At 42.9% G+C, this 26089-nt stretch overlaps 1 protein-coding gene across 6 annotated transcripts in view; it reads right to left on the reverse strand.

Moving 5' to 3' along the window:
• The window catches only part of GALNT10 (polypeptide N-acetylgalactosaminyltransferase 10), a 227358-nt gene that overhangs the window by 121724 nt on the left and 79545 nt on the right, over nucleotides 1-26089 (reverse strand). For 2 of the 6 annotated variants that reach the window (XR_004349224.1, XM_032626928.1), the window contains exon 2: nucleotides 9685-9771. The exons of 3 other annotated variants lie outside the window; for them this stretch is intronic. Coding sequence is in view for 1 of the 3 variants with exons in the window: in XM_032626928.1 (XP_032482819.1) it covers nucleotides 9685-9771 (87 nt within the window). In the remaining 2 variants the exon portion in view is untranslated. Of the gene's footprint in view, nucleotides 1-1477; nucleotides 1497-9684; nucleotides 9772-26089 lie in introns of those variants that run through there. One more of the 6 variants, XM_032626933.1, reaches the window with a different exon arrangement.

The following is a 26089-nucleotide window of genomic DNA, read 5'->3' on the forward strand; positions in this document are numbered from 1 at the left end:
CATGCAATTCCAAACATTTGTTTATCTGCTAAGTAGATTATTCTAATAACCTTCATACACACACACTCACACACACAGACAACACAGCAAAGCATTCTCTTCAAGGTTGTCTTCAAGGTTATCCTTCAAAGAGGGTCAGGGAGGACTTAATTTAGCCAAAAGCATAAAGTTACTTTAATTTAAGCAAGGGAGTTTGGACAACTGATAAATGTACTTTCTTCATGAGTTTTGAGGACATAAGCTGAATTGTTTTATTTCTTCATTCACCTCATAAAAGAGGATGATTCCACTGAGGAACTAAGGACCTACTATGTCCAAAGAGCTGTGGAGGAAATAAAGAAAAATAAGATAATTCTTAGCCTCAACGAACAGCATGGATATAAGAAAGGAAAAAACACACAACACTGTGTGTGCCTTGAAAGTTGTACAGATGAATTCTAAAGGTATTTACAAGAGCCAAAGGTTAAATTCTACTTAAGACCATCAGGGAAAAATTCCTGCAGAAGCAAGGTCTTTGACAGCTGCCTGAAAGGATGGGTAGGATTTTGACTGGTAGCCACGGGGGGATGGAGCCCAGCTGGAGGGGAAGCATGTGCAAAGAGATGGAGGTTAGAAAGTAAGGGACCTGTTTCCTTAGTGGCAAGGAGACTGATTTGGCTGGAGTGAGTGGGATGCAACAGAGAGTCAGGAACAAGGAGGTCAGGAAGTCTGGACCAGAATCTGAGGGCCTTACATTTGAGCTGTTTGGCAGGTGGGAGCCACAAAAGGTCTTTGAGCAAGGAACAGGCTGGAGTAGAGGTCCAAGAACAAAATGTTACTACCTATCCACCTGTAATTAATCTCAGAGTCCCCCTCTTCCTGGGATAGATGCAGAGAGAAACACGATTTTGTTTTCATTCAGAAGCAACGTACCCTCATTGTAGGCTGAGGCTCACTCTCCACCATTCCAGAAGTCAGACTGAAATGAGCTGACCTAAGCCCAGCCCTCACCTGGCAGGCCGCTGTTCTGAGAAAACCTACCTTCCAATACAACCAGGACCAAGCAGTATGAGAAAACAATTGCCCCTAAAGGGCACTGTTTATGAATGGACAGAGACACTATAACCCAGCAACCACAAGACTGACGAAGTTGGCCGGGCCCACGTCAGGCAAGTCCTGCTGTTCCAACCCAGTAATCAGGCGTGTCAATTTTCCTCGCTCCAATAACTCTGTGGTCTCAACACCAGGATGTTGGCATCTGAAATCTGGGCGGGGCCCCATTCCCTAAGAGGGTAAGGTCATTCACAAATAGGAACCCTTGTTTAAAAAGGCTGATGCTGTGCTTCCAAGGGCAGAAGCAACCCACTAGTCCAATTCACCCTTTTGTTTTGTACAGATGGCTCTAGAAAAGGTCATTTGCTACATACGGTGTGAAAGCTCATTAAAAGACTTTTTTAAACAGAGAGAGAAAAAGAGCCAAGATGTTTGTAATACCTACTATCTAAAGGGCAAATGGAGCCTTCAGTAACTTTTCTCTTTCATTCTAAAAGAATGATTGCAACTTGTACCATTTTCTTCAGAGGAAGTTTCCAAAGGGTTTATCACTGGAATAACAAACAAAACAACAACAACACTGATCATTTGACAATGTTCATTTGGGTGTCTCACCCATCCATTGGTCCATCCACGTACACGTTTAATGAATACAAGCACATGCCAGGCCCTGTGCTAGGTATAAAGAATACACTGGTGAGCAAGACAGATAAGGGCCCTGCTCTCATAGAGCTTATAGTAGTGTGTGTGGCAGAAGGGAATATAGACTTTAATCCAGAACCACAAATAAATTTAAATAGTTACAGTGGCCTGTGCAGAAAAGAAGGATAACATGGTGCAAAGAGAGTCCCTTTCTTTCAGGTCAGATCAGATCAGATCAGCAGGGTCTTATCCAGACAGAAAAGTCAGGAAAGCCTTCCCTGAGGAAACGGATGGAGTATGCTTAGAATAAACTCAGCAGAGAGAGGAGAACAGAGCATTTCAGACAGAGGGTGAAGTGAGGATGTGCAAAGGCCCATATTTGGCTGGGCAAATATGAAACCGGAGGGACTAAAAGAAGAGCAGGGTGTGTGTTGCACAGAGAAGGAGGGGAAGCCTGGTGGGGATGAGAGGTGGGCAGGGATGAGAATTTTGTCTTTCCCCAGAAGCATTTGGAAACGAAGTATTTTATAGAAGCAAGTGGCAAGATCAGATTGCATTTGGAAAGCTCTCTTATAGCTACTGGCGAAAGGATTAGGAGGCCAAGAGGAAGGGTGGAACACAGGGAGGAGGCTATCATCACAGTGGTATAGGCAGAGATGGCGCCAGTTTAGGCAGGAAGGTAGAAGCTGGGATGGACATAAACATTTTTTATTTTAAATAGAGTCACGAGGGTCCTGCAAGTCTGCAGTCAAGAAATGCAGCCTCAGGACTTGGACACTTGGGTGATAAGTTCATCTTGAAGGTCCATAGGCCCAAGATGCCATGGATGCAGGTGGGGCTGACCTAGGGCCTGAGCCCAGATCTCACCCAGCCTGGTGTTCGCTTCATTACACGTTATTTTCAAGTTTTAATCCTGTTCATAGACAGCAAGTCAGGAAATCAGACCTAATAGAACTGTATCATATATATAGTTAAAGCTTCAGGAATTCAGTGACACATGGTCCAAAAGAAAGAAAAAGAAATCCTAACTAGGGAGGCTGGTGATCCTCCTGTCCCCACACTCAGTGAGCCTGTATCCTGGATGATGTCCCCAGGGGCCTAGTTCCCTCTGGCCTCTGGTACTGTGAGCGCTTTGGTGCCGAGTAAGCCTACTCTTGGAAGATAAGTATTTTCATTACCTCAGAAGGCATCGTGATGACTTCAACCAGAGAAACAGTCATCATTTTTAATGCTGGAGGAAAAACTGCCTCAGTTGGGCTTTTGAGAGGTGGTTTGTCTTTATATTCCATGGGTGATTGTCAAGGGTGATTCTGATTTTACGTTATTTTCACCTTAAGTGGTAAGTTTATTATAACCTAACCCTTTCGAAAGATGAGACTTTACTATATCATTATTGTCATCACATCCACTTTGTAGATGACAAAACTGAGGCCTGGAGAGAAAATCGATATGAAAGTGTTCTGCAAACTGCCAACCACCCCATGCGTGTAATCATCACAGCTAGGAGCTCCTACCACACGTCGGCCCGCTGCTCCCCACATCTCCGTGCCTGGGAAGATTTGGGGAGCACAGTCGGCTCTCAGGAAAGCACGACTTGCAGAAGTGAACCATCCTTCTGTGCCTTGTTCATGAGGAGTCTTGAACAACTGCAGGCAGCCTGATAAAAAGTGCTCTTCTCAGACGCTCGGCGAACAGAGCATTAACAGAGGGTCATTACATTGCTCTGCAGAGCGGATGCGGACGGGTCAGGAGAAGGGCAGGCAGAATTGGTAAGCTGAGCAGAAGGCAAGTTCAAACCTTTCCAGGGACCAAAAAACAGCTGCAAACACATCCCCTTAGCTGGGGAATTAGGGCTGAGCCCCTAAGTAACAGAATAGTTGCTCTATTAATAGTAATAATTACAGTTATAATCCCCTACATTCTGAAGACAGCAAAACAAAGTCTATAAAAGCACTTGCTTTGGAGTCAGAAACACCTAGGCTTGTGTCACGGTTCTACACTCACTAGCTGTGCGACCTTAGGCGAATTACACCGTTCTTCCAAGCCGTGGTTCCTCGATTGTAAAAGGCAGGATATTAACAGTATCTAACATAAAGGTTATTGTGAGAAGTAAAGCTCTTAGCAGTGTTTGGTATTTAGGAAGCACTTAAAATCATAGCTACCATGATTAGTTATTATTTTGATAGCACTTTGCAATTTACAAAGCATTTTTTACATATATCATCCCATTTCTTCCTCACAATCACACTAGAATAAAGGCAGGCATCACCAACCTATTGTAATACTTTACCTTATGGGTCCCAGACTCCAAGAATCCTTCTCAACACTGTGCTCCAAGTGGCCCTTACCAGTTAACCAGTGTTGGCCAGAGGACAGGACCCATCTACCACGCCTGCCTTAAGCTGGAAGAGTGAATTCCCAAGTACACCTGGTAGGTTGATTGCTTCAGGCTCTCTTGCTGCTCGCAAAGGTTCCCCAAGTAGGAGGAAGTGGAGAAGCAGAAAGTGAAAGATGGCTGGCCTCTCCTCTGGTACTGGCCTCCCCTCATCCACAACTGTTAGGGCCTTCTGTTCCAGGTCTCAGAGTCACAGAATCTAGACGCTGAGTGGGAGGTTAGATGCTACCTCCTCTGATGGTCCACTGGACCCAGTAACCCTTTCTTTGTTACGGCACATGGATGGTCCCTGAGCCTGGCTTGGGTGCTTAGAGAATGGGAAGCTCTCTTCCTCCATACAGGTGACTCCAGTTATTAGAAAATTCCTTCTGGGCTCCCAAAATTCTTTGGGCTCCTTCCTGGCCCCCAAGGAAAGTCTCTGACTGGACTATGATCCTGGTCTCCTCGACCTGCCATCATGGAACTTCTGAAATCCTTTCCTCTTCTCCATTTCTCCTGGGGTGTAAGCCACAAAGGACTCTCTCAAAGTCCCTGAGCAGTTCCCCCACCTCCCACCTCCCCTATCCCCATCCTACTCTCACTCTGGCATCCTTGTTCTTAAATAAGATCTCTTACTCGTACAGTGCCCCAGGCAGGATTCATAAGCTGTAACCACAATGGCACAAAGGATGGTTTCCTCAGAATACACCACTCTGCTATGAAAGTAGCCTCTCCTGCAGAAATGAATCCAAACCCTCAGGCAAACCTTCCCTGACCTCCCTGACTAGATCACAGTCCCTGAGTGTGCCCCTGTAGCATCCTTATGGCTCCTTTGTGATTTCACATTCATTCAGGTGCTTATTTCATTACTGCCTATCTCTCCTTAAACGGTGAGGTCCATGAGGGTAGGAGATAGCAATTTTTGTTGACCAAATGAATGAGGAGACATCTTTTATCTTTTCTAGATGAAAGAAGGTCATCCATGATTAGGCATGTCTAATATAGTCACAAGGATATAATACCATAAGGGGTTCTGAGGATTAACTTTATCCTCTGACTAAATGGCTTCAGGTCAACTTAACGGGCTATGAAAACTAAAGAGAGCTGGCTCACCTGATCCTAAAACGATCTGTGAAAGATGCAACCAACTTTGAACTCTGTCACCTTTTTCCTCCTTTCATTTTGTGAAATACAATTCATATTTTATAGCAAGATGAGAAAAATTTAAACATAAAAAGGCTTCTCTGCCCTTTGGCCTCCCCTCACTGTGTATTGTGTATCTTCATTGTGCATCGACCAAACCTCCCCCATCTGCAGGAATACCTGCTCAACCATAAAGAGCAACATTCTCCTACCATCAACAAGACAACTCCTTAAAAGATAACATTCCTTCCTGATTTTGTACAGGGGTCACACAACCCACCAGGATGACGCTTAGATCTAGATTATGTAAACTGTCAATAACACATCATTTGATACACAGCCCTCTGTCTCAGAAACGTTATATAACGGTGCCTTGATTTCTAACTGGCAGAACAGGTCTCAGAGCTTTCTGAGATGCTCTTCCCGGTTATAATCCTCAAATTTGGCTCGAAAAAAATTTTCCAATTCTTTCTTAGATTGACTGATTAATTTTTCGTCAACAATTTTCAAGTTGTTTCCTTTCTGGATTCCTACCCTTTAGGCTGTGGCAGACATTGGTGTTTATCCCCCAGCAGCTGTTCTCTTTTTCTTCCACAGTACCAGAAATTTCAGCTGGTAATATGACTTCTCAGAATAAAGATGATATTTCCCAGACATCCTTGCAGCTAGGTGTGACCCAACTGGGTTCTATCCAAAGAGATGTGGGTGCAGGTGTTGTTTGGCAGTCCACGGAACCTACCTGAAGACATCACTGGTGTGCACCCTTTCCTTCTTTACTCCTTCTATCTTGCTGTCTGGAATGCAAATGCCACCATATTGGATCACGAGATGGAGGTCCATGGCCTAGGGATGGTGAAGCTCCTTGTGGGAAGAAGCCTAGGTTCCTGAGGATTTTATGAAGCAGAACTGTCATACCAGCCCTGGGATGCAAACCTCCAGACTTTTAAGTGAGAGAAAAATAAATTTCTTTTGTGTTTAAGCCATTCAAATCTAATCTTAGCTGATAAAAGCTTCTTTTCTTGAGGCCTGAAATCCTGAGAAGCAACTTGGGTGTGGTGGAGAGGACCCTGAAGGAGGATCCAGAAGATCCAGGTTTCAAACTCCTGTCTCTGCATTTATGAACAGTGAGCATCAGACAGGTCCCCTGTCTTTCTAGGTCCCATTTTTTGACTGCAGAATGGAGGTCAAACAATGTCTGTCCATGACATGATTATCTACATTAAAAAATCCTAAGGAATCTACAAAAGCACTAGTAGAACTAGTGAGTTCAGCAATGTCACAGGATACAAAGTTGTCACATGAAAATCAATTGTATTTCTAAATATCAGCAACGAAATGTTGGAAATGGAAATAAAAATATCATTTACAATGGCATCAAAAATTCTAAATACTGAAGGGATAAATCTAACGAAACTATGCAAGAGCTAGTCACTGAAAACTACAAAACACTGCTGAGAGAAATCAAGGATCTAAATAAACAGAGACATATATCATGTTTATGGATCAGAAGACCTGATATTGTTAAGATGTCAATCTTCTCAAAATTGATCTAGAGACTCAATGCGATCTTTGTAAAACTAACATGCAAGGGATCTAGAAGAATATGCCAAAACAATTTAGAAAAAGAGGAACGAAGTTGGAGAACTTAATACGTCCTAATTGCAAGGCCTGCTCAAGGGCTACAGTGACCAAGAGAGTGTGCTACTAGAGCAAGGGAAGACATGTGATCAATGGGAATGGGGTGGAGAGTCCAGGTATATAATCAGCTGATTATGAGCAAAGGTGCTAAGGAAATGCAATGGGGAAAGGATGCTCTTATCAACAAATGGTGTCAAAAAATTAGGTATCACGTGCCAAAAAATAAACCTCAACCCTTATACCTCACGGCATACACAAAAATTAACTCAAAATGGGTAACAGACCTAAACGTTAAGAGCCAAACTATAATATTTGTAGAAGAAAATATGTGAGCAAATTTTAGTGGCCTAAGTTTAGGCAAAGGTTTCTCAAATAGGACACAAAAAGTGTAAAATATGGGTAGGTTGGAATCCATTGCCATTAAAAGCCTTTGTTCTTCAAAGCCATGGGCTGGGAGAATATATTTGCAAAACAGGCATTTGATAAAGGACTTATATTCAGAATGCATAAAAGACTCTTACAGCTCAACATCATTAGTTATTAGGGAAATGCAAGTCAAAACCACAAGGATCTATCACTTTACACCTACCAGGAGAGCCATAATTAAAAAAATGGAAAATAACAAGTGTTGGTAAAGAAACTGGAACCCTCATGCATTGCTAGTGGAAATGTAAAATGGTGCAGCCTCTGTGGAAGAGTTTTGTGGTTTCTCAAAAGTTTAAACGTAGAAGTATCATATGACCTAGCAATTCCACTCCTAGGTATGTATCTGAAAGAACTGAAAGCAGGGACTCAAACAGATATTTGTTATGCCAACATTCACAACAGCATTGTTCATAACAATCAAAAGGTAGAAATAACTCGTGTCCCTCAACAGATAAAAGGATTAAACAAAATGTGGCACATACATACAATGGAATAGTTATTATTCAGCCAGAAAAAGAATAACATTTTGAAATATGCTATAACAAGGAGGGACATCAAAAATATTATGCTGAGTGAAATAAGCCAGACATAGAAGGACACATATGATTCCATTTATATGAGGTGCCAACTAAAAATTGGCACTTGCCATCTGCCTCTACAAAGATGAAGTCCCTAGCCACTGCAGCCACTGACCTTCAACACACCCTGAAAGCGGTTCAGGGTGGAGATCAGGAGTGAGGCACTTGGTTCTCTGGGAAAAAATGGCAGAATAGGTCTTCAGGTAGATATTTTCAGGAGAAGACTTTACGAGCCTAATTCTTGCATCTCCTTGTATCTAGAATAGCACTAAAATAATTAATGGAGACATCTGCTTCTCGTGACCAGCGCTACCTTCTGCAAACGTGTGTGCTTGATTGCATGTACCCCCCTTCACCCAAATCACATATATCCTGACTACCCCCACCCCCACCCCGCCAACCTCTTTGGAGCAGTTTCTCGGAGCAACCTGAAATGCTATCTCCCAGGCTATAGGCCTTATTTTACCCCAGATAAAACTTAACTCACAACTCTCACGCTGTGGTTTTTTTTTTTTTTTAGTCAACAGAGAGACCTAGAATAGGCAAACTCACAGAGACAGAAAGCAGAAGAGAGGTAATGGTGGGGGGTGGGAAGGGGGAGTTATTGTGTAAATGGAGTCATTGTTGGGGATGATAAAAAAGTTTTGGGCGTAGTTGTAATGGTTACACAGCTCTGTGAATCTACTTAATGCCCCTGAATTGTACCCTTCTGAACTGTTAAAATGATAAATATTATGTTATGTATTAACACAATAAAAAAAATTATACCTCCCTCCTCCCTGCACCCCTGCCCTGCCTCACCCACAAAAAGTAATCCTTCCAATTTTCAAACCTTACATATTCTAATGCTCTCTTGGAGATACATCAGATGTATATTAACATATTAAAGGCTCTGTGAAGTCTCACAAAAAGGAAAACTGCCTCACTGTTTAATCCAGTATTTCCCAAATTTATCTGATGAGAAGTTCCCACCACCACCCCCTTCAGCTAGAGAATGATTAATATCCTCGGGAACCCATGGACCTTAGTTTGCAATGCTATGCTACTAATGACAGGGTTTATGAGGGAGAACACAACAGGGTTCCTCCCCTGTGCAATCAGTTTTCTGGGTTTTTCTTTAAAGCACATAGACATGGAACAACTACAAAAGATTTCAAGTTGACATACTGATTTGGAGGGAAGGAAATAAAGTTTATGATAATATCAGATTCTTCTAAAAGAAAGCTTCAGTCAAGTGTGGAAGCATCTGCCATCCATCTGTTTACTCATCTAACCATTCATTCATCTATTCATCTAATGATCATTTCTTGTGCAACTACTATTTGTTGGCCTTGGGTTAGGTGCTTCAGGAAGTAACATAAAAGAAATGTTTTTTGTCTACATCAAAGGCCAAATTTGACACCATTTCATTCTAAAAATTGCTACTGGAACCTGGGAAAAGAATTATTCTCCCAAAATAATTGTTCTGGGAACAGTTCTGCAGAGAGCACTGGGGCTGGGCATTGAAGGATGAGTATAATGTGGGCTGGTGAAAGTACCACAGAAGCAAAGGTGATCAGGTTGCCCAGAATGTTTCCTCTTTTGCCTTCTACTCACACAGAAGACTGCAGACTGTTTTAGACGCCTGGCTTCTTATAACTCTGGTTAATGGACCACTGTACATTTTCCAGATGGTTTCTCACACATAAATTTCTCCAAAAACCTTTGCTTAGCTTGAGAAACAATGGAGTTGAAGTCGGGAGGGGGTTCTTGTTCTTTTCGTCTAGAGAATTTAGTAAGATTTCTCAGGATGCCTGTGGTAGACAGATTGAAAGAGCGGCCCCAATCCTCCAGCCCTCCCTGTGTCCATACCCTTTGCAGTGGGATCCTCTGGCTCCTCCCACCGAGAGATGGAGTCTGTTTCCCCAGCTTCTGAATCTGGGCAGGCTTGGTGACTTGCTGTGGACAAAAGGAGGAGGCAGAAGTGACAGCGTGCCAGTTTTGAGCCCAAGCCTCTAAGACCTGCATTCTTCCACCCTCGTGTTTGTTCGTCTGTCTCCTCAAAGGGAACAAGCCCAGGCTAGTATATGCTAGAAGGAGGGGAGGGGCAGGTGGAAGAGGAACCATGTGAAGAACAACCGAGGTTATACCAGACTAGCTGACAGCCAGCCAACCCCCAAAGATATGAGAGCCCAGCAAGGCCAGCAGAGCCACCCAGCCCACCACGGCTGGTCCGAGATGCATGAGACAGCCCAGCCAGGACCACAGAAACTGTCCAACTGACCTGTAGACCTGTACGCAATAACACGTGATTGCTGTCTGAAGCCCCTGAGCTTCGGGGTCGTTTGTCATGTAGTATTGTTTGTGGTCACAGAGCAATAAAATGACTTTAGAGAGGATTCAGAAGATTCAGTTCAGTTCTGTGTTTGCATCCAAGGCACCAAACAGAAATATAACCTGCAATCCTGCCACCCTGCCTTATTTTTAAAAGATCCCAATTATACCTGTCTTACAACGCTCAGTTCAAATACCACATCCTCAAGAAACCCTAATTCTACCCCCTTCCACCTACACAATAATCTTCCCTCCCACTGACCTCTCACTGTGCCCACTCTACCCTTCTCCCTTTGGAAGTTAGCCCTTAAGGTCTCAAATTACAGCCATTTGCATACACGTCATTCCTCTCTACTGGGTCCTAAACCAGTGCTTTCAAACTATCTGTGATGAAGAACCGCTCCGTTTTAATTTCTAATTCATCGCGAACCAAACCATCTGTGGCAGGCAGGATTCTAAGAATGCCTTCCAATCACCCTCATCCTCTTACACTCCCCTCCCCTTTGAGTGTGGGTAGAACCTGGGAACGTGATGAGATATTACTCTACTGATTATGTTATGTGGCAAAAGGAGATTATTCAGCTCGACATAATCTAGCCACACAAAAAAGAAGAGTTTTCTCCATCTGGCAGTACAAGAAGTCAAAGTGACTCAAAGAGTGAGAAGAATTTGATGTGACATTGCTGGCTGTGAAGATCCAGGGGCCATGTGTGTGGTTTCTAGGAGCAGAGAGCAATCCCTGGCTGACAGCCAGCAAGGAAATGGGGACCCCAACCTACAACCACAAGGAAGTGAATCTGCCAACAAGCCGAATGAGCCTGGCAGTGGATTCTTCCCCAGAGCCTCCAGACAAGAGCCCAGACTGGAGACACCCTGATTTCAGCCTTGTTAGACCCTGAGTAGAGAACCCGGTTGAGTAAACTTGGAGTCATGACCTATAAAACTTTGAGCCAAAGAATGTGCATTGCTTTAATACAGTAAGCTTTAATAAAACAAGTTTGTGTTCATTGTTACACAGCAACAGAAAACAAATACATCCCCATATAAAGTGGCTGATTATATTTTCCAAAAGTGGCTGCAACAAAACCTTATGTCCCACATGTTCTTCTAGAACCTTTCCACAAGCGCATTACGAGATGGGATCTAGATCCCCTCCCTCTGAAGTCCGGTAGAACTTTGTGAATCCTTCAAGCAATGTGACTTCTGAGACAGATCATAACAAGGTCATGCACTTCCACCCAGCTCCCTTAGGACACTGGCCAGTGGAACCCAGCCATGCTGCTCAGAAGAAGCATCCTCGTGGAAAGGTGACCAAGGCAGCAGCCTGCCAGCTCTATGAGTGAGCCATGTTGGAGGTGGACCCATGGGCCCCGGTGCAGCCACCCTGCAGGCACTGTGTGGAGAAGAGGTGACCTGAGCTGTCCACCCCTGCTCAAACTGTAGATCTGTGAGCAAATAAATAACAGTTGTTGTTTTAATCTACTAAGGGTTGGGGCGGTTTGTAAAGCAGCAATAGTAGCTTGAATGAGTACGCAGCTGGCGCCTGTAACTCACCACGAGTTTGACAACACGTGAACTGATCCATATCTATTCAACAAAGCATGTCCACTGAGCACGCACTTGGCTGTCGTGGCAAAGTCCAACTGCCATAAAAGTTTCTAAATGCTTGTCTTCAATTTCTGTATTTATTCCACTGTGTCCTGGTGCCATTCTGCAGTCTACACTTGGGGAGGCCTGGCTGTAAAAGATCTCTGGGCCACACCCATTCTTATTCTTTTCTACATCCTCCCAAATGCCTGGTAAAATTCCTGGAAATAGCAGGAATTCGGTAAAGGTTTGTGGACTGAATAGAACATTCAAAGAAAGCCAAGGCTGGAAGCTCAACTCACTCATTTTATAGATGGTAATGTGGTGATCCAGAGAGATGAAGGGATATACTCAGGGTCATGGGATGAAAAAGTGGCAGAGACACAGAATTCCTGAAACCTTCTAGTGTAGGCTTTGCCAACTCAACTGCCTGCAGGTGAAGAGGGGTGGCCAGGTGTAAGATAATACAGAGGATGGAGGCTGGTGAAAAGTTGCCAAGTGATGGTCAGTGAAAACAGATGCTCAGTTTGTAAATGAGTCTGGAAAATTCAAATTTCTGGAGACTATTTCTTGATTTTTAACATACTATCTGGATAAACAAATATGTTTGCACGCTAGATTTGGTCCAGCGGGCCACCAACTTGCAATTCCTGAGCACCTCTAATTTATAAGTAAGGAAACTGAGGTCCTAAGAGGTTAAAGATTTAACTAAGAATATACGGGAAGAGATAGCAAGGCCATTTTCTGACTTGTCTAGGAACTTGGTGATGATGATGATTATAATTACCAACATTTATTGAACACCTACCATGTGCACGGCACTATGGCAGGCATTTAGACCTACGATCTCATTTAATCCTTTTGACAGTCCTAGAAAGTAGGCACAAGTATTCCCCCTTTCTACAGATTCAACAAGAGACTCAGAGAAGCTAAGTAGTTCGCCAAAATCATAGTGTAAACAAGCAGTGGGTCTACATTCTTAACCACACTTTTACAAGGTGAATGAGTCTTCTCCCACCTCATACCATTTCACCGTCCCCTTAGCATCTGGCCTATCAAAGCCCCAGGTTCAGATTTACCTAGAAGAGAGCTGCAAAATCCACCTGTTAACATTTCTCTATCATTTCAACCCCTCTAAGGGTGACCTGTTTGCTGTCCCCCAGAGTCTGAGCGACACTCAGCCGGTGCACAGCTCAGCCTTCCCAGGTGCTGACTCCCCAGAGGGGTAGGGGGCATCTGCAGCTACGCAGTGAAGCAGCTGCTTGTACCTCAGGGCTAGGACGCCCCAGCTTCTTTGCTAAACAGAAGGGAAGCATAGGATTGGGGAGGTGGGAGGGGCCTGAGAGAAATCATTTAGATCTGTTATTCCCAAACTGCATTCAATGGATCCCTTAGAGATGCAGCAAACAGGAGCTGGGGGCGGGGGACCCTGGGCAAGAAGGGATCAGATTTTTTCTTCATCCTACATTCATTAGGCTTCCAAGTAAGATTATATGACAAGTGTTCTACTGCTAAAATACAAGTTTGAAAACCAGTGATCTAAGCCAACCCTTCATTGCATTTTTAAAAGACAAACCCTATAATTTGATTTGCAATTATAAAAATAATAAAGGCACATGGTGAAAGATTCAAAAACTCAAAAGGGTATACAATGAAAAATAAAAATCTCTTCCCACTTCCAACCCCTAGACCCACTCCCTAGAGAATAGCACTATTAATCATTTACTGAGTATTCCTTCCAGAATTTTTTTTTGAATTTTATATATTTTTTTTATACAGCAGGTTCTTATTAGTCATCCATTTTTTACACATCAGTGTATACATGTCAATTCCAATCACCCAATTCATCCCACCACCATACCCACCCCCCCCGCCGCTTTCCCCCCTTGGTGTCCATACGTTTGTTCTCTACATCTGTGTCTCTATTTCTGCCCTGCAAACCGGTTCATCTGTACCGTTTTTCTAGGTTCCATATATATGCGTTAATATACGATATTTGTTTTTCTCTTTCTGACTTACTTCACTCTGTATGACAGTCTATAGATTCATCCACGTCTCTAAACATGAGCCAATTTCATTCCTTTTTATGGCTGAGTAATATTCCATTGTATATATGGACCACATCTTCTTTATCTGTTCATCTGTTGATGGGCATTTAGGTTGCTTCCATGGCCTGGCTATAGTAAATAGCACAGCAATGAACATTGTGGTGCATGTGTCTTCTTTTGTGTGTGTGTGTGTGTGTGTGTGTGTGTGTGTGTGTGTGTCTTCTTCAATTATGGTTTTCTCTGGGTATATGCCCAGTAGTGGGATTGCTGGGTCATAGGGTAATTCTATTTTTAGTTTTTTAAGGAACCTCCATACTGTTCTCCATAGTGGCTGTATCAATTTACATTCCCACCAACAGTGCAAGAGGGTTCCCTTTTCTCCACACCCTCTCCAGCATTTGTTGTTTGTAGATATTCTGATGATGCCCATTCTAACTGGTGTGAGGTGATACCACATTGTAGTTTTGATTTGCATTTCTCTAATAATTAGTGATGTTGAGCAGCTTTTCATGTGCTTCTTGGCCATCTGCATGTCCCCTTTGGAGAAATGTCTATTGAGGTCTTCTGCCCATTTGTTGATTGGGTTGTTTGTTTAATATTGAGCTGCATGAGCTGTTTATATATTTTGGAGATTGATCCTTTGCCCATTGATTCGTTTCCAAATATTTTTTCCCATTCTGAGGGTTGTCTTTTCAGCTTGCCTGTAGTTTCCCTTGATTTGCAGAAGCTTTGAAGTTTTATTAGGTCCCATGTGTTTATTTTTGTTTTCATTTCCATTACTCTAGGAGGTGGATCAGAAAAGATCTTGCTGTGATTTATGTCAAAGAGTGTTCTGCCTATGTTTTCCTCTAAGAGTTTTATAGTGTCCCGTTCTTACATTTAGGTCTCTAATCCATTTTAAGTTTATTTTTGTGTATGGTGTTAGGGAGTGTTCCAATTTCATTCTTTTACATGTAGCTGTCCAGTTTTCCCATCACCACTTATTGAAGAGACTGTCTTTTCTCCATTGTATATCCTTGCCTCCTTTGTCATAGATTAGTTGACCATAGGTGTGTGGGTTTATCTCTGGGTTTTCTATCCTGTTCTACTGATCTATATTTCTGTTTTTCTGCCAGTACCATACTGTCTTGATTACTGTAGCTTTGTAGTATAATCTGAAGTCAGAGAGTCTGATTCCTCCAGCTCCGTTTATTTCCCTCTAGACTGCTTTGGCTATTCAGGGTCTTTTGTGTCTCCATACAAATTTTAAGATTTTCTGTTCTAGTTATGTAAAAAATGCCATTGATAATTTGATAGAGATTGCATTGAATCTGTAGATTGCTTTGGGTAGTACAGTCATTTTCACAACACTGATTCTTCCAATCCAGGAACATGGTATATCTCTCCATCTGTTGGTATCATCTTTAATTTCTTTCAACAGTGTCTTATAGTTTTCTGCAAATAGGTCTTTTGTCTCCCTAGGTAGGTTTATTCCTAGGTATTTTATTCTTTTTGTTGCAATGGCAAATGGGAGTGTTTCCTTAATTTCTCTTTCAGATTCTTCACCATTAGTGTATAGAAATGCAAGAGATTTCTGTGCATTAGTTTTGTATCCTGCTACTTTACCAAATTAATTGATTAGCTCTGGTAGTTTTCTGGTGGCATCTTTAGGATTCTCTATGTATAGTATCATGTCATCTGCAAACAGTGACAGTTTTACTTCTTCTTTCCAATCTGTATTCCTTTTATTTCTTTTTCTTCTCTGATTGCCATGGCTAGGACTTCCAAAACTATGTTGAATAACAGCGGCGAGAGTGGACATCCTTGTCTTGCTCCTGATCTTAGAGGAAATGCTTTCAGTTTTTCACCATTGAGAATGATGTTTGCTGTGGGTTTGTCATATATGGCCTTTATTACATTGAGGTAGGTTCCCTCTATGCCCATTTTCTGGAGAGTTTTTTTTTTCATAAATGGCTGTTGAATTTTGTCAAAACCTTTTTTCTGCATCTGTTGAGATGATCATATGGTTTTTATTCTTTAACTTGTTAATATGGTGTATCACACTGATTGATTTGCATATATTGAAGAATCCTTGCATCCCTGGGATAAATCCCACTTGATCATGCTGTATGATCCTTTTAATGTGTTGTTGGATTCAGTTTGCTAGTATTTTGTTGAGGATTTTTGCATCTATATTCATCAGTGATATTGGTCTTTAATTTTCTTGTTTTGTAGTATCTTTGTGTGGTTTTGGCATCAGAGTGAGGGTGCCCTCATAGAGTGAGTTTGGGAGTGTTCCTTCCTCTGCAATTTTTTGGAAGAGTTTGATAAGGATGGGTGTTAGCTCTTCTCTATATGTTTGACAGAATTCACCTGTGAAGCCATCTGGTCCTGGATTTTTGTTTGTTGGAAGATTTTTTAATCACAGTTTCAATTTCATTAGTTGAGATTTGTCTGTTCATATTTTCTATTTCTTCTTGGTTCAGTCTTGGAAGGTTACACCTTTCTAAGAATTTGTCCATTTCTTCCAGGTTGTCCATTTTATTGGCACAGAGTTGCTTGTAGTAGTCTCTTAGGATGCTTTGTATTTCTGCGGTGTTTGTTGTAACTTCTCCTTTTTCATTTCTAATTTTACTGATATGAGTCCTCTCCCTCTTTTTCTTGATGAGTCTGGCTAATGGTTTATCAATTTTGTTTATCTTCTCAAAGAACCAGCTTTTAGTTTTATTGATCTTTGCTATTGTTTTCTTTGTTTCTATTTCATTTATTTCTGCTCCAATCTTTATGATTTCTTTCCTTCTGCTAACTTTGGGTTTTGTTTTTGTTTTTGTTTTTTTGTGGTATGCGGGCCTCTCACTGTTGTGGCCTCTCCCACTGCTCCAGACGTGCAGGCCCAGCGGCCATGGCTTACGGGACTAGCCGCTCCGCGGCACGTGGGATCTTCCCAGACCAGAGCACGAACCCATGTCCCCTGCATTGGCAGGCGGACTCCCAACCACTGCGCCACCAGGGAAGCCCTAACTTTGGGTTTTGTTTATTCTTCTTTCTCTAGTTCCTTTAGGTGTAAGGTTAGATTGTGTATTTGAGATTTTTCTTGTTTCTTCAGGTAGGCCTGTATAGCTATAAACTTCCCTCTTAGAACTGCTTTTGCTGCATCCCATAGGTTTTGGATCGTCATGTTTTCATTGTTATTTGTCTCTAGGTATTTTTTGATTTCCTCTTTGATTTCTTCAGTGATCTCTTGGTTATTTCATAACGTGTTGTTCAGCCTCCTTGTGTTTGTGTTTTTTATGTTTTTTTCCCTGTAACTGATTTCAAATCTCATAGCATTGTGGTCAGAAAAGATGCTTGGTATGACTTCAATTTTCTTAAATTTACTGAGGCTTGATTTGTGACCCAAGATGTGATCTATCCTGGAGAATGTTCTGTGCGCACTTGAGAAGAAAGTGTAATCTGCTGTTTTGGGATGGAATGTCCTATAAATATCAATTAAATCTATCTGGTCTATTGTGTCATTTATAGCTTGTGTATCCTTGTCAATTTTCTGTTTGGATGATCTGTCCACTGGTGCAAGTGAGGTGTTATGGTCCCCCACTATTATTTTGTTACTGTCGATTTCCTCTTTTATAGCTGTTAGCAGTTGCCTTATGTATTGAGGTGCTCCTATGTTGGGTGCATATATATTTATAATTGTTATATCTTCTTCTTGGATTGATCCCTTGATCATTATGTAGTGTCCTTCCTTGTCTCTTGTAACATTCTTTATTTTAAAGTCTCTTTTATCTGATATGAGTATTGCTACTCCAGCTTTCTTTTGGTTTCCATTTGCATGGAATATCTTTTTCCATCCCCTCACTTTAGGTCTGAATATGTCTCTAGGCCTGAAGTGGATCTCTTGTAGACATCATATATATGGGTCTTGTTTGTATCCATTCAGCAAGCCTGTGTAATTATCAATATGTACGTTCCTATGACCATTTTCTTAATTGTTTTGGGCTTGTTTTTGTAGGTCCTTTTCTTCTCTTGTGTTTCCCACTTAGAGAAGTTCCTTTAGCATTTGTTGTAAAGCTGGTTTGGTGGTGCTGAATTCTCTTAGCTTTTGCTTGTCTGTAAAGCTTTTGATTTCTCCATCGAATCTGAATGAGATCCTTGATGGGTAGAGTAATCTTGGTTGTAGGGTCTTCCCTTTCATCACTTTAAGTATAACATGCCACTCCTTTCTGGCTTATAGAGTTTCTGCTGAGAAATCAGCTGTTAACCTTATGGGAGTTCCCTTGTATATTATTTGTCATTTTTCCCTTGCTGCTTTCAATAATTCTTCTTTGTCTTTAATTTTTGCCAATTTGATTACTATGTGTCTCGGCATGTTTCTCCTTGGGTTTACCCTGTATGGGACTCTCTGTGGTTCCTGGACTTGGGTGGCTATTTCCTTTCCCATGTTAGGGAAGTTTTCGACTATAATCTCTTCAAATATTTTTTCAGTTCCTTTCTCTCTCTCTTCTCCTTCTGGGACCCCTAAAATGCGAATGTTGTTGCGTTTAATGTTGTCCCAGAGGTCTCTTAGGCTGTCTTCATTTCTTTTCATTCTTTTTTCTTTACTCTGTTCCGCAGCAGTGAATTCCACCATTCTGTCTTCCGGGTCACTTATCCGTTCTTCTGCCTCAGTTATTCTGCTATTGATTCCTTCTAGTATAGTTTTCATTTCTGTTATTGTGTTGTTCATCTCTGTTTGTTCTTTAGTTCTTCTAGATCTTTGTTAAACATTTCTTGCATCTTCTCGATCTTTGCCTCCATTCTTTTTCCGAGGTCCTGGATCATCTTCACTATCATTATTCTGACTTCTTTTTCTGGAAGGTTCCCTATCTCCACTTTGTTTAGTTGTTTTTCTGGGGTTTTATCTTGTTCCTTCATCTGGTACATAGCCCTCTGCCTTTTCATCTTTTCTATCTTTCTGTGAATGTGGTTTTTGTTCCACAGGCTGCAGGATTGTAGTACTTCTTGCTTCTGCTGTCTGTCCTGTCCTTTCCAGAATTTTTAATAAGGAAACTGAGGTTGGTTTGTCTGAGAGTATTCATCCAGGGCTATCCTGGACATTAAGCTCCTGGCATTTCTCTGTTCCTTTGTAACTTTCAAAAGTATTAAATGTTTCCCCAAATTGCAAACTCTCTCCCTAAACCACCTGCAGCTTCAGAAACCATACATTATGCATCTTCTGCCCTCATTCACTGAACAGGAAAATTTCATGTCTTTTTCATGTGACTATTTCCCCACGGTCTTTGTTTCACATGATGGAGAAATAACCAGAATCACGTTTTCAACTGGCCAGTGTTCAAGCCTAAAAAAGTGCATGTTCAGCAAGCCATTGGGGCTGCTGGACTGGAACTCAGGCTTGAATCGAAGTCCTAAAAGGGGCAACATCTCCATATCCTCGGCCTCAAGAGTTCTGTCAAGAGCCTCACTGCCTATCTGGGTACACTGCCGACCTCTCCACTGGTCTCCTGGCCCTCAGGCAGCCGCCCACATTTCCCAACCTTCCTGTCTGCTTCCTGTGCCTCAGTGTTTCCCCTGGCAATGCCCATCTGTGGCCCCCTTTCCCATCTGCCTCCCATCCTGGACTCATCTCCAAGCTGAGCCCATTTCCTTCCTGATAGTAAAGAGTGTATTGGAAGACAGAGCACTCAGTCTCTTTCTCTCCTAGAGAAGACCCAGAGGGCCAATGTTTATTGGGCTTCCTATGTGCCAGGCTATACTAGGCAATTTACAAATCTTATTTTCACAACAAGTCTGGAAGGTGACACTATTATCATCATCCCATTTTACAGATGAGGAAACTAATTAGGAAGTGGCAGCTGAGATAGGGACACGGAGCTGGCTAACCCAAAGCTCAGGAGGGACTTCTTCAAGTTCCTAAAGCTGGGAGTTGCCTTTGACCCTGAGGCCTCTGACATCACGTCTGCCCAATACACTGCCCACATCATGTTCCTGAAGGGGATAAAACACCCACGGCAACTCTGGCAGACTACCAGCAATTCCCCTCTCCCTGTTATCCAACAGCCCAGCTCCTTCTCAAGGCTCCTGAAGTGGACTCTGAGCATGAGAGAAGTCCATGGACCTGTGAAGAAACTGATTCCACATGACTTGCCAGTGGAGGTGCAGACCCTTGCTGTTGCCTAGTTACCCATCTGGAGCTTAAGCCACTGCTGATCACGCCCCTATTTACCTTCATTAATCAGATTGGTATGGCTCCCTCTGGAGTGGGGCTCAGCCCTCCCTGTGCCCCTGGGATAAACAAGGAGGTTGGGAAACCCTTCTTGATGAAATGACTGAAGTACTGTGGGGCAGGCAGCCCTGGAGGCCAGTGTGGATGGGAAGACGGCCACAGAGGGGCCACTGGGAACCAGGGTGGGAAAAGAGAGGCTGGTGTGGACAGCATTCACTTGCCAAGAAATTTCAGCTATCACTCAGAAGGCAGAAACACGCTGCCAGGCAGGGCATAATTATAAGATGTATATTTGGGCTATTCAAAAGGAAGGCGTGACATATATGTGGAACCTAGAAAAACAGTACAGATGAACCGGTTTGGAGGGCAGAAACAGAGACACAGATGTAGAGAAGAAACGTTTGGACACCAAGGGGGGAAAGTGGCGGGGGTGGTGGTGGTGGGATGAATTGGGAGATTAGGATTGACATGTATACACTGATGTGTATAAAATAGATAACTAATAAGAACCTGCTGTATAAAAAAAATGAAATAAAATTCAAAAAAAGAAAAAAAAGGCATGAGACCTGAGAAAATAGCTGTCTCAGATGGGAAGGTCCCCATTTCATTTCTCATGCTTTTAAAAATTACACGAGAAGGAGGCAGAGTGGGCGGGGCAGTCTCTCTGTCTTCACCCCACAGAGGGCTGGTTTTCTAAGAACACGCTCTGTCGGCTGACCTGAATGTGCCGTGGACCCTACCTGCATCTCTGGCTTTCAACTCTTCCTTCCCTCTCTTGGTGTGGGTTTTAGTTTCCTAAAGGAGTCACAGATGACTGGACATGTGGCACTTATGGGGCCAGTGTCTGAAATATATCAGGGCTCAAAGAATGCAAAGTTTATAGATGGATTAACTTGAGCTTCCTTGCCAGACAGACATAGACACAAGACAGATAGACACACCCATACACGCCCTTGGACTTGGAAAGCCTGAATGTAGCAAAATTATCCAAAGAAACCCATGACTCCATCGTTAACCCCACATGAAGTACTATCTACATTACATATAGCCCCACCCTCATTTACAGGATTTAAACATTTGTCCAGGCTACTGTTTCTCCAATCAAGTCCACTTTCTCTCTCCTCTCTCTCTCTCTCTCTCTCTCTCTCTCTCTCTCTTCTTTTTTAAGACACAGAGTGAGCAACAACAAGCTCCTCCCAGCAGCTTAATCCCAACTGGTCACTTCTTGATGCAGGAGCTGTGATTTCACATGGGACCCTTAATGATGAGGCCTCAGTTTCTTCACCTGTAAAGTGGGGAGGGTAACAGCTGCCCACGCTACTCCATCAGCATATGGAGGCTCAAAGGAGACCATGGACACGAAAGCATTTTGTGACTATGAAGGGCCACATGCGTGGAAGCAGTCCTCACCATCTTCTGAGCTGGGTCACCCATGAAACCAGTGCAGACATCGCTCTGCCCATCCACTTCTTATCTGTAAAAAGCCTGCTGAGTCATCCTCCAGTCTGGCCCTGCCCTTGTTCTTCAGCAGAATGATGCTGAGTTCGGGTAACTCTATAACTGGTTATCCAGTCCCACAATTAGACTGGAGCTAGATAAAAGTCTGGCATGAGGAATACATACTGTCCTGTTCCAACTTCAGGATTCACCACAGGAAATAGATGAGTGGATAAAGGCCAAAAGACGTGAAACACAAGTTTTATTAGGCAGCAGAGCTTCTGGGGGCTCCAGTTTTGAACCAGATAAATGACAAGAGCCCTCCCAGAAAAAGTGTCAAATATGTTCTGAGAGTTGGGATCACTTGATCCCCACCAGGAGTCTCAGCCAAGCCACCTGGATTTGGGGATCAATCTGGCCCTTGGAAGGAGAAAGAGTAGGATTGCTGGGCTCCAGGTGTGGGGACTCAGCATCCTCATGTTGGTCAGGTACTTGGACTTCCTATACTAGTTTCAGAGCCCAGACTTCTTCCTTCAGACAAGGGCTCACCTTCATCTGGGTTGTCTCCCTTGGGTCTTCTGACCCAGAGCCCAGTTCCCCCTGCCCTCTGCCAATCCAGCCCTGAGCTCCCTCCCAGACTCTCTAAGGCAGATGTCGTGTTTGCTTTCACCTTGCCAGCCTCCCTCCCTGGTACCGGTGTCCTCCCACCAGCCTGTATCCACCACTGTCCCAGGGCTGGAGGCGGCCTGGCGCGGACTGTGGAAGCCTACCCGGTTCAGCCTGTAGAGTCTGCTGGTCCTGGCCACATCCAGCTTGGCCTTGCTCCAGTTCTCACAGTGTCACATTTCTGTCCTGGATGCTGGCTGCTTTTAGTGCCCTTCCAATCCCACCTAGAGGAGGAAGCACATCCTAATGGACCAAGTGGCTCTGGCATATTACAGATCCTGCTCTCAGACCGCCAAACAGATCGATAGGCTTGTTGGCTTTTTAAAATTATGTATTCACAGACTCCTGTAAGAGAGCTAACATTGTTGGGACGTAGGATAAAAGTTCCCGGAAAGGAACAATAATAGCTAACATTTATTGAGTTTAATAGTTTTTAAGCCCCTGCTTAAAAACCTTCAGTGGCTTCCCACACCTCTTAAAATGAAACCAAACTCCTTAACAGCTGTATGAGGTTCTACATGGCCTGGCCTCTGCCCACCTCTCCAGTCCCTCCTCCACATGCTTCCCTGGGTCTCAGAGATCCAGTCACTTTCCTAAGTTCCTCGAAGGTACCTCCCCATTTTTCCTACCATGAGGCCTTTGCACGTGCTATTTCCTCAAGGACACCTGTCACACCCTGTTCCTGCTCCACCAAACAAACTTCACATTTCTGCTCAGATGCCATTTTGTCTAGGAAGTCTTCCCTGACTTCTCAGCCTAGGTTTCTGGCAAACACCGCACGGTCCTATCCTTCAGAGCAATAAGTTAGTAAGGAAACCTTCATTTAGGGTGATTATTTAATTCATGCATATCTGTGCCTGGGCTATAAGCTCCATGAGGGCAGGAGCTCACTGTACACCTGGCTTGCTAACACCTAGCACAGCAGCAGACATACAGAGGTGCTCAATAAATGTTAGGGGGATAAACAGAATGAGTGGATGGATGATGGGTGCATACTATGTGCTAGTCTCTGGAATAATTCCCTCTCAATGCATTACCTCATTTTATCCTCAAAACAACCCTAGGAGGTGGGTGCAAGTATGATCTGCAAGTTGCAGACAGTAGCCAGGATTTTACAAGGGTTTAGTAACTTGCCCAAAGCCAAAGATGTAGCAAGTGGTAAACCCAGGTGTGTAGGTCCCCAAGGCTTGTACTCTTTGCTTTGTGCAAGTTGATCCCCATCCAGGCAGTAGAGGACATCTCCAACAGTTATTTGCTCCCTTTGCTTTAGAGTACAAACTCTGCCAGTGGGGTGGACACAGAGGAAGAGAGAGATTTCTTCTCTCCACATGCCTGGATCTGAGCCACAAAAAGATGAGAGCACCTCAGATTCTTTATATTTTCCCAAATGAATTTTAGCCAAGTTCCCTGAGAACCTCTCAATAATTCCATCTCCCCCCGACTTCCCTCTCTCTTCTGGACGCTCTTGAGACCAAGGCCGGAGTATAACTTGTGAGTGAGAAATAAATCTCTGTGCGGTTACGACACTGATGTTTCAGGGTTGATCTGTTATATCACCTAACATTACCAGTAAGAATGCATGTCCAAAATCACACATCAACATGCTTCCTTGAGTAGATTTTCCTGAATGGAATTGCTACTGGAATATGCAAGCTATTGGCCTGAACTTGTCTGCTCTATTATCTCTTCCCCAGAGATGCTGTCATCTGGTACTCCCTAATTCCAATGTGATGTTTAGTCTAAAGTGAAGCCAACCCTCTCATAAGCAGTAAAGTGCTTGGACCTTGCTTGGTCAGCCTTTTCAGCCCCTCTGGGAGTGTAGGCTTGTATGCAGGCTCGTAGGAGTCTGAAGCTCCAGGAGTGGGGTGGCCCTGTAACACTATAGTGTTTGGTGGACTGCAGTGTGAATGGACTGTACTGTTCCCAACATCTGAAATGACCTCATGGGCAAACTCCTCAGGAGGAACCTGTTCCCTCACAAGGTGCTTGGTTAACTTCGCTTTGGTGATGAGGTCTGCTAATTGCATTATTGCATGTACCATTTGACCTTGCTAATAACTGCTCAAGCTGCAAACTTACTACAAAAGTCACCATGTTATAAGCAATTATTTGGCTCTGTGCAAAAATGTTAATTTCATGCTTTGTAAACACATCTCTTGTAAAAGACCAACCTGCCTATAAAAATTGCTTTTGACATCCCCAAGATAACCTTTAGAGGAACGAAGAGGGGGAAAAAAAGAGGGATATTCTCTTAGTTCATGTCTACAACCTTCCTTCTCATGAGCCTTTTTTTTTTTTAATGACAAAAGAGAAGTGTTGACAGGAAGGTTCACCAAAGAGGTAGAGAAATACTCAAATCAATGAAGACTAACTTCTGAGGATGCTAAAATCCTTGCAGGTTCATTGTGCACTTTCAATTAGGTGGAAGGAGTTTGGCAAGCCTGGGAAAGTCACATGCTACAGGCTGACTGACCTTAGCATCTTAGAGTTAGAGGGCCCTGAGCAATGGTCTGAACAGCTCATTCTGCTGGCGAGGAGAAGGAGGCCCAGAGACGTGATGTCCTGCCAGGCTCCCACCGAGGTCAATGCGGGGGTCAAAAATCCAAGCCCAGGCCCCTGACTCCCTGGTAGTGTGCACTCCAGCAAGATGTGGCCCTAGGGCAGAGAGAAAATCTAAAGAGTTTTTTTTATAGTTAAGGATAGTGGCTCCAATATTTCTCTTCCCCAGTGATTTCTTACAGTGCTGTGTGTTCCCTGACATACCCCCAAGAAGCCAGCTGAAGGAGCAGACGGCACAGTTCAATTCAAGAAGCATTTCCTCAACAGCTACTAGCTGTGCTTCCCAAACAGCGACTTGACTTTGTCTTAAATATTCATCTTGCGTCTCAAACCTTACTTTCCACTCTATAATATGGATGTCTTATTTTAACTTTATTTTAATATAAGATTATTGTGTTTCTGTCCTCTCTTCTCCAAAGAGTGTGAGTAAACCTGATGCTTCTGGAAGGCATGCCTTGTTTCTCCAACGTAAACTCACTATATGGAAGCCCATACACAGGCAAAGATCCAATTAACTATAATGTTAGTGGGTGTCGATATCTACAGTGGACCGAAAGGCCAGGCAAAGGGCTGTGGGTATACAAGCAAAGGGGACATTGATTACAACTTGGAGCAAGGTTCTTCAGACGGATGAATACGTTGTTGTTGTTGTTGCTGTTGTTTAAAATGATAGTCCTTAAATTTATGTTCCCTGCTTGTAGATTTTTTGTGTGTGTTTTTTGTTTTTTGACGGTAGATTATTTGAAAAAGAGAAAAGTACACACACACACAAATTTAAACCCCCTATAGGAAACTCAGTAAAGGGTATACCAGATCTCTTTGAAATATTTTTACAGCTGCCTGTGAAATCTACAATTATCTCAAAATTTTAAAAAATTAATTAAAAAATCCTTCATAATCCCACCAGCCAATAAGAACCACCATTAATAATTTTGTGGTTACCCTTTTTATCTTGTTTCAATGCATGTGTCTGAAATCTGAAGACCTAATTGGAGGTCTGGAACCTGCTTTCTTCACCTATCATTGTGTCAAGAGAAATTTCCTGTTATAAAAAGTTCTTTGAAAGTGTTTTCAAAGGGTGCATTATATTCTAATACATGGATGAATCATATCCCCTGCTGGACGTTTAATTGCTTCCAATTTTCTACTATTAAAATTTTCTCATGTTATATGTATTTTACTACAACAAAAAACTATTTTCAGTTTCAGTAAACATCCTCTACATCTCACATTTCTGATTACCTCCTCAGGCTGGACTCCCAAAAGGAAAATTCCCAGATCATTTTTTTAAGGTTCTTGTTGCACAATAACAAAGTTCTTCCCTGTTGGGAGTGGAGGGAGGTGGGCAACATTTTTTTTTTTTTTCCAGAAATAAGGTTGAAAAATTTCTCAAGAGGTAAACTCCAGGGGACTTCAAAGTGCCTTATTGGTGATTCTCAAATGCAGG

The sequence above is a fragment of the Phocoena sinus genome, chromosome 3 (genome assembly GCF_008692025.1).
Source record: "Phocoena sinus isolate mPhoSin1 chromosome 3, mPhoSin1.pri, whole genome shotgun sequence".
NCBI lineage: Eukaryota > Metazoa > Chordata > Mammalia > Artiodactyla > Phocoenidae > Phocoena > Phocoena sinus.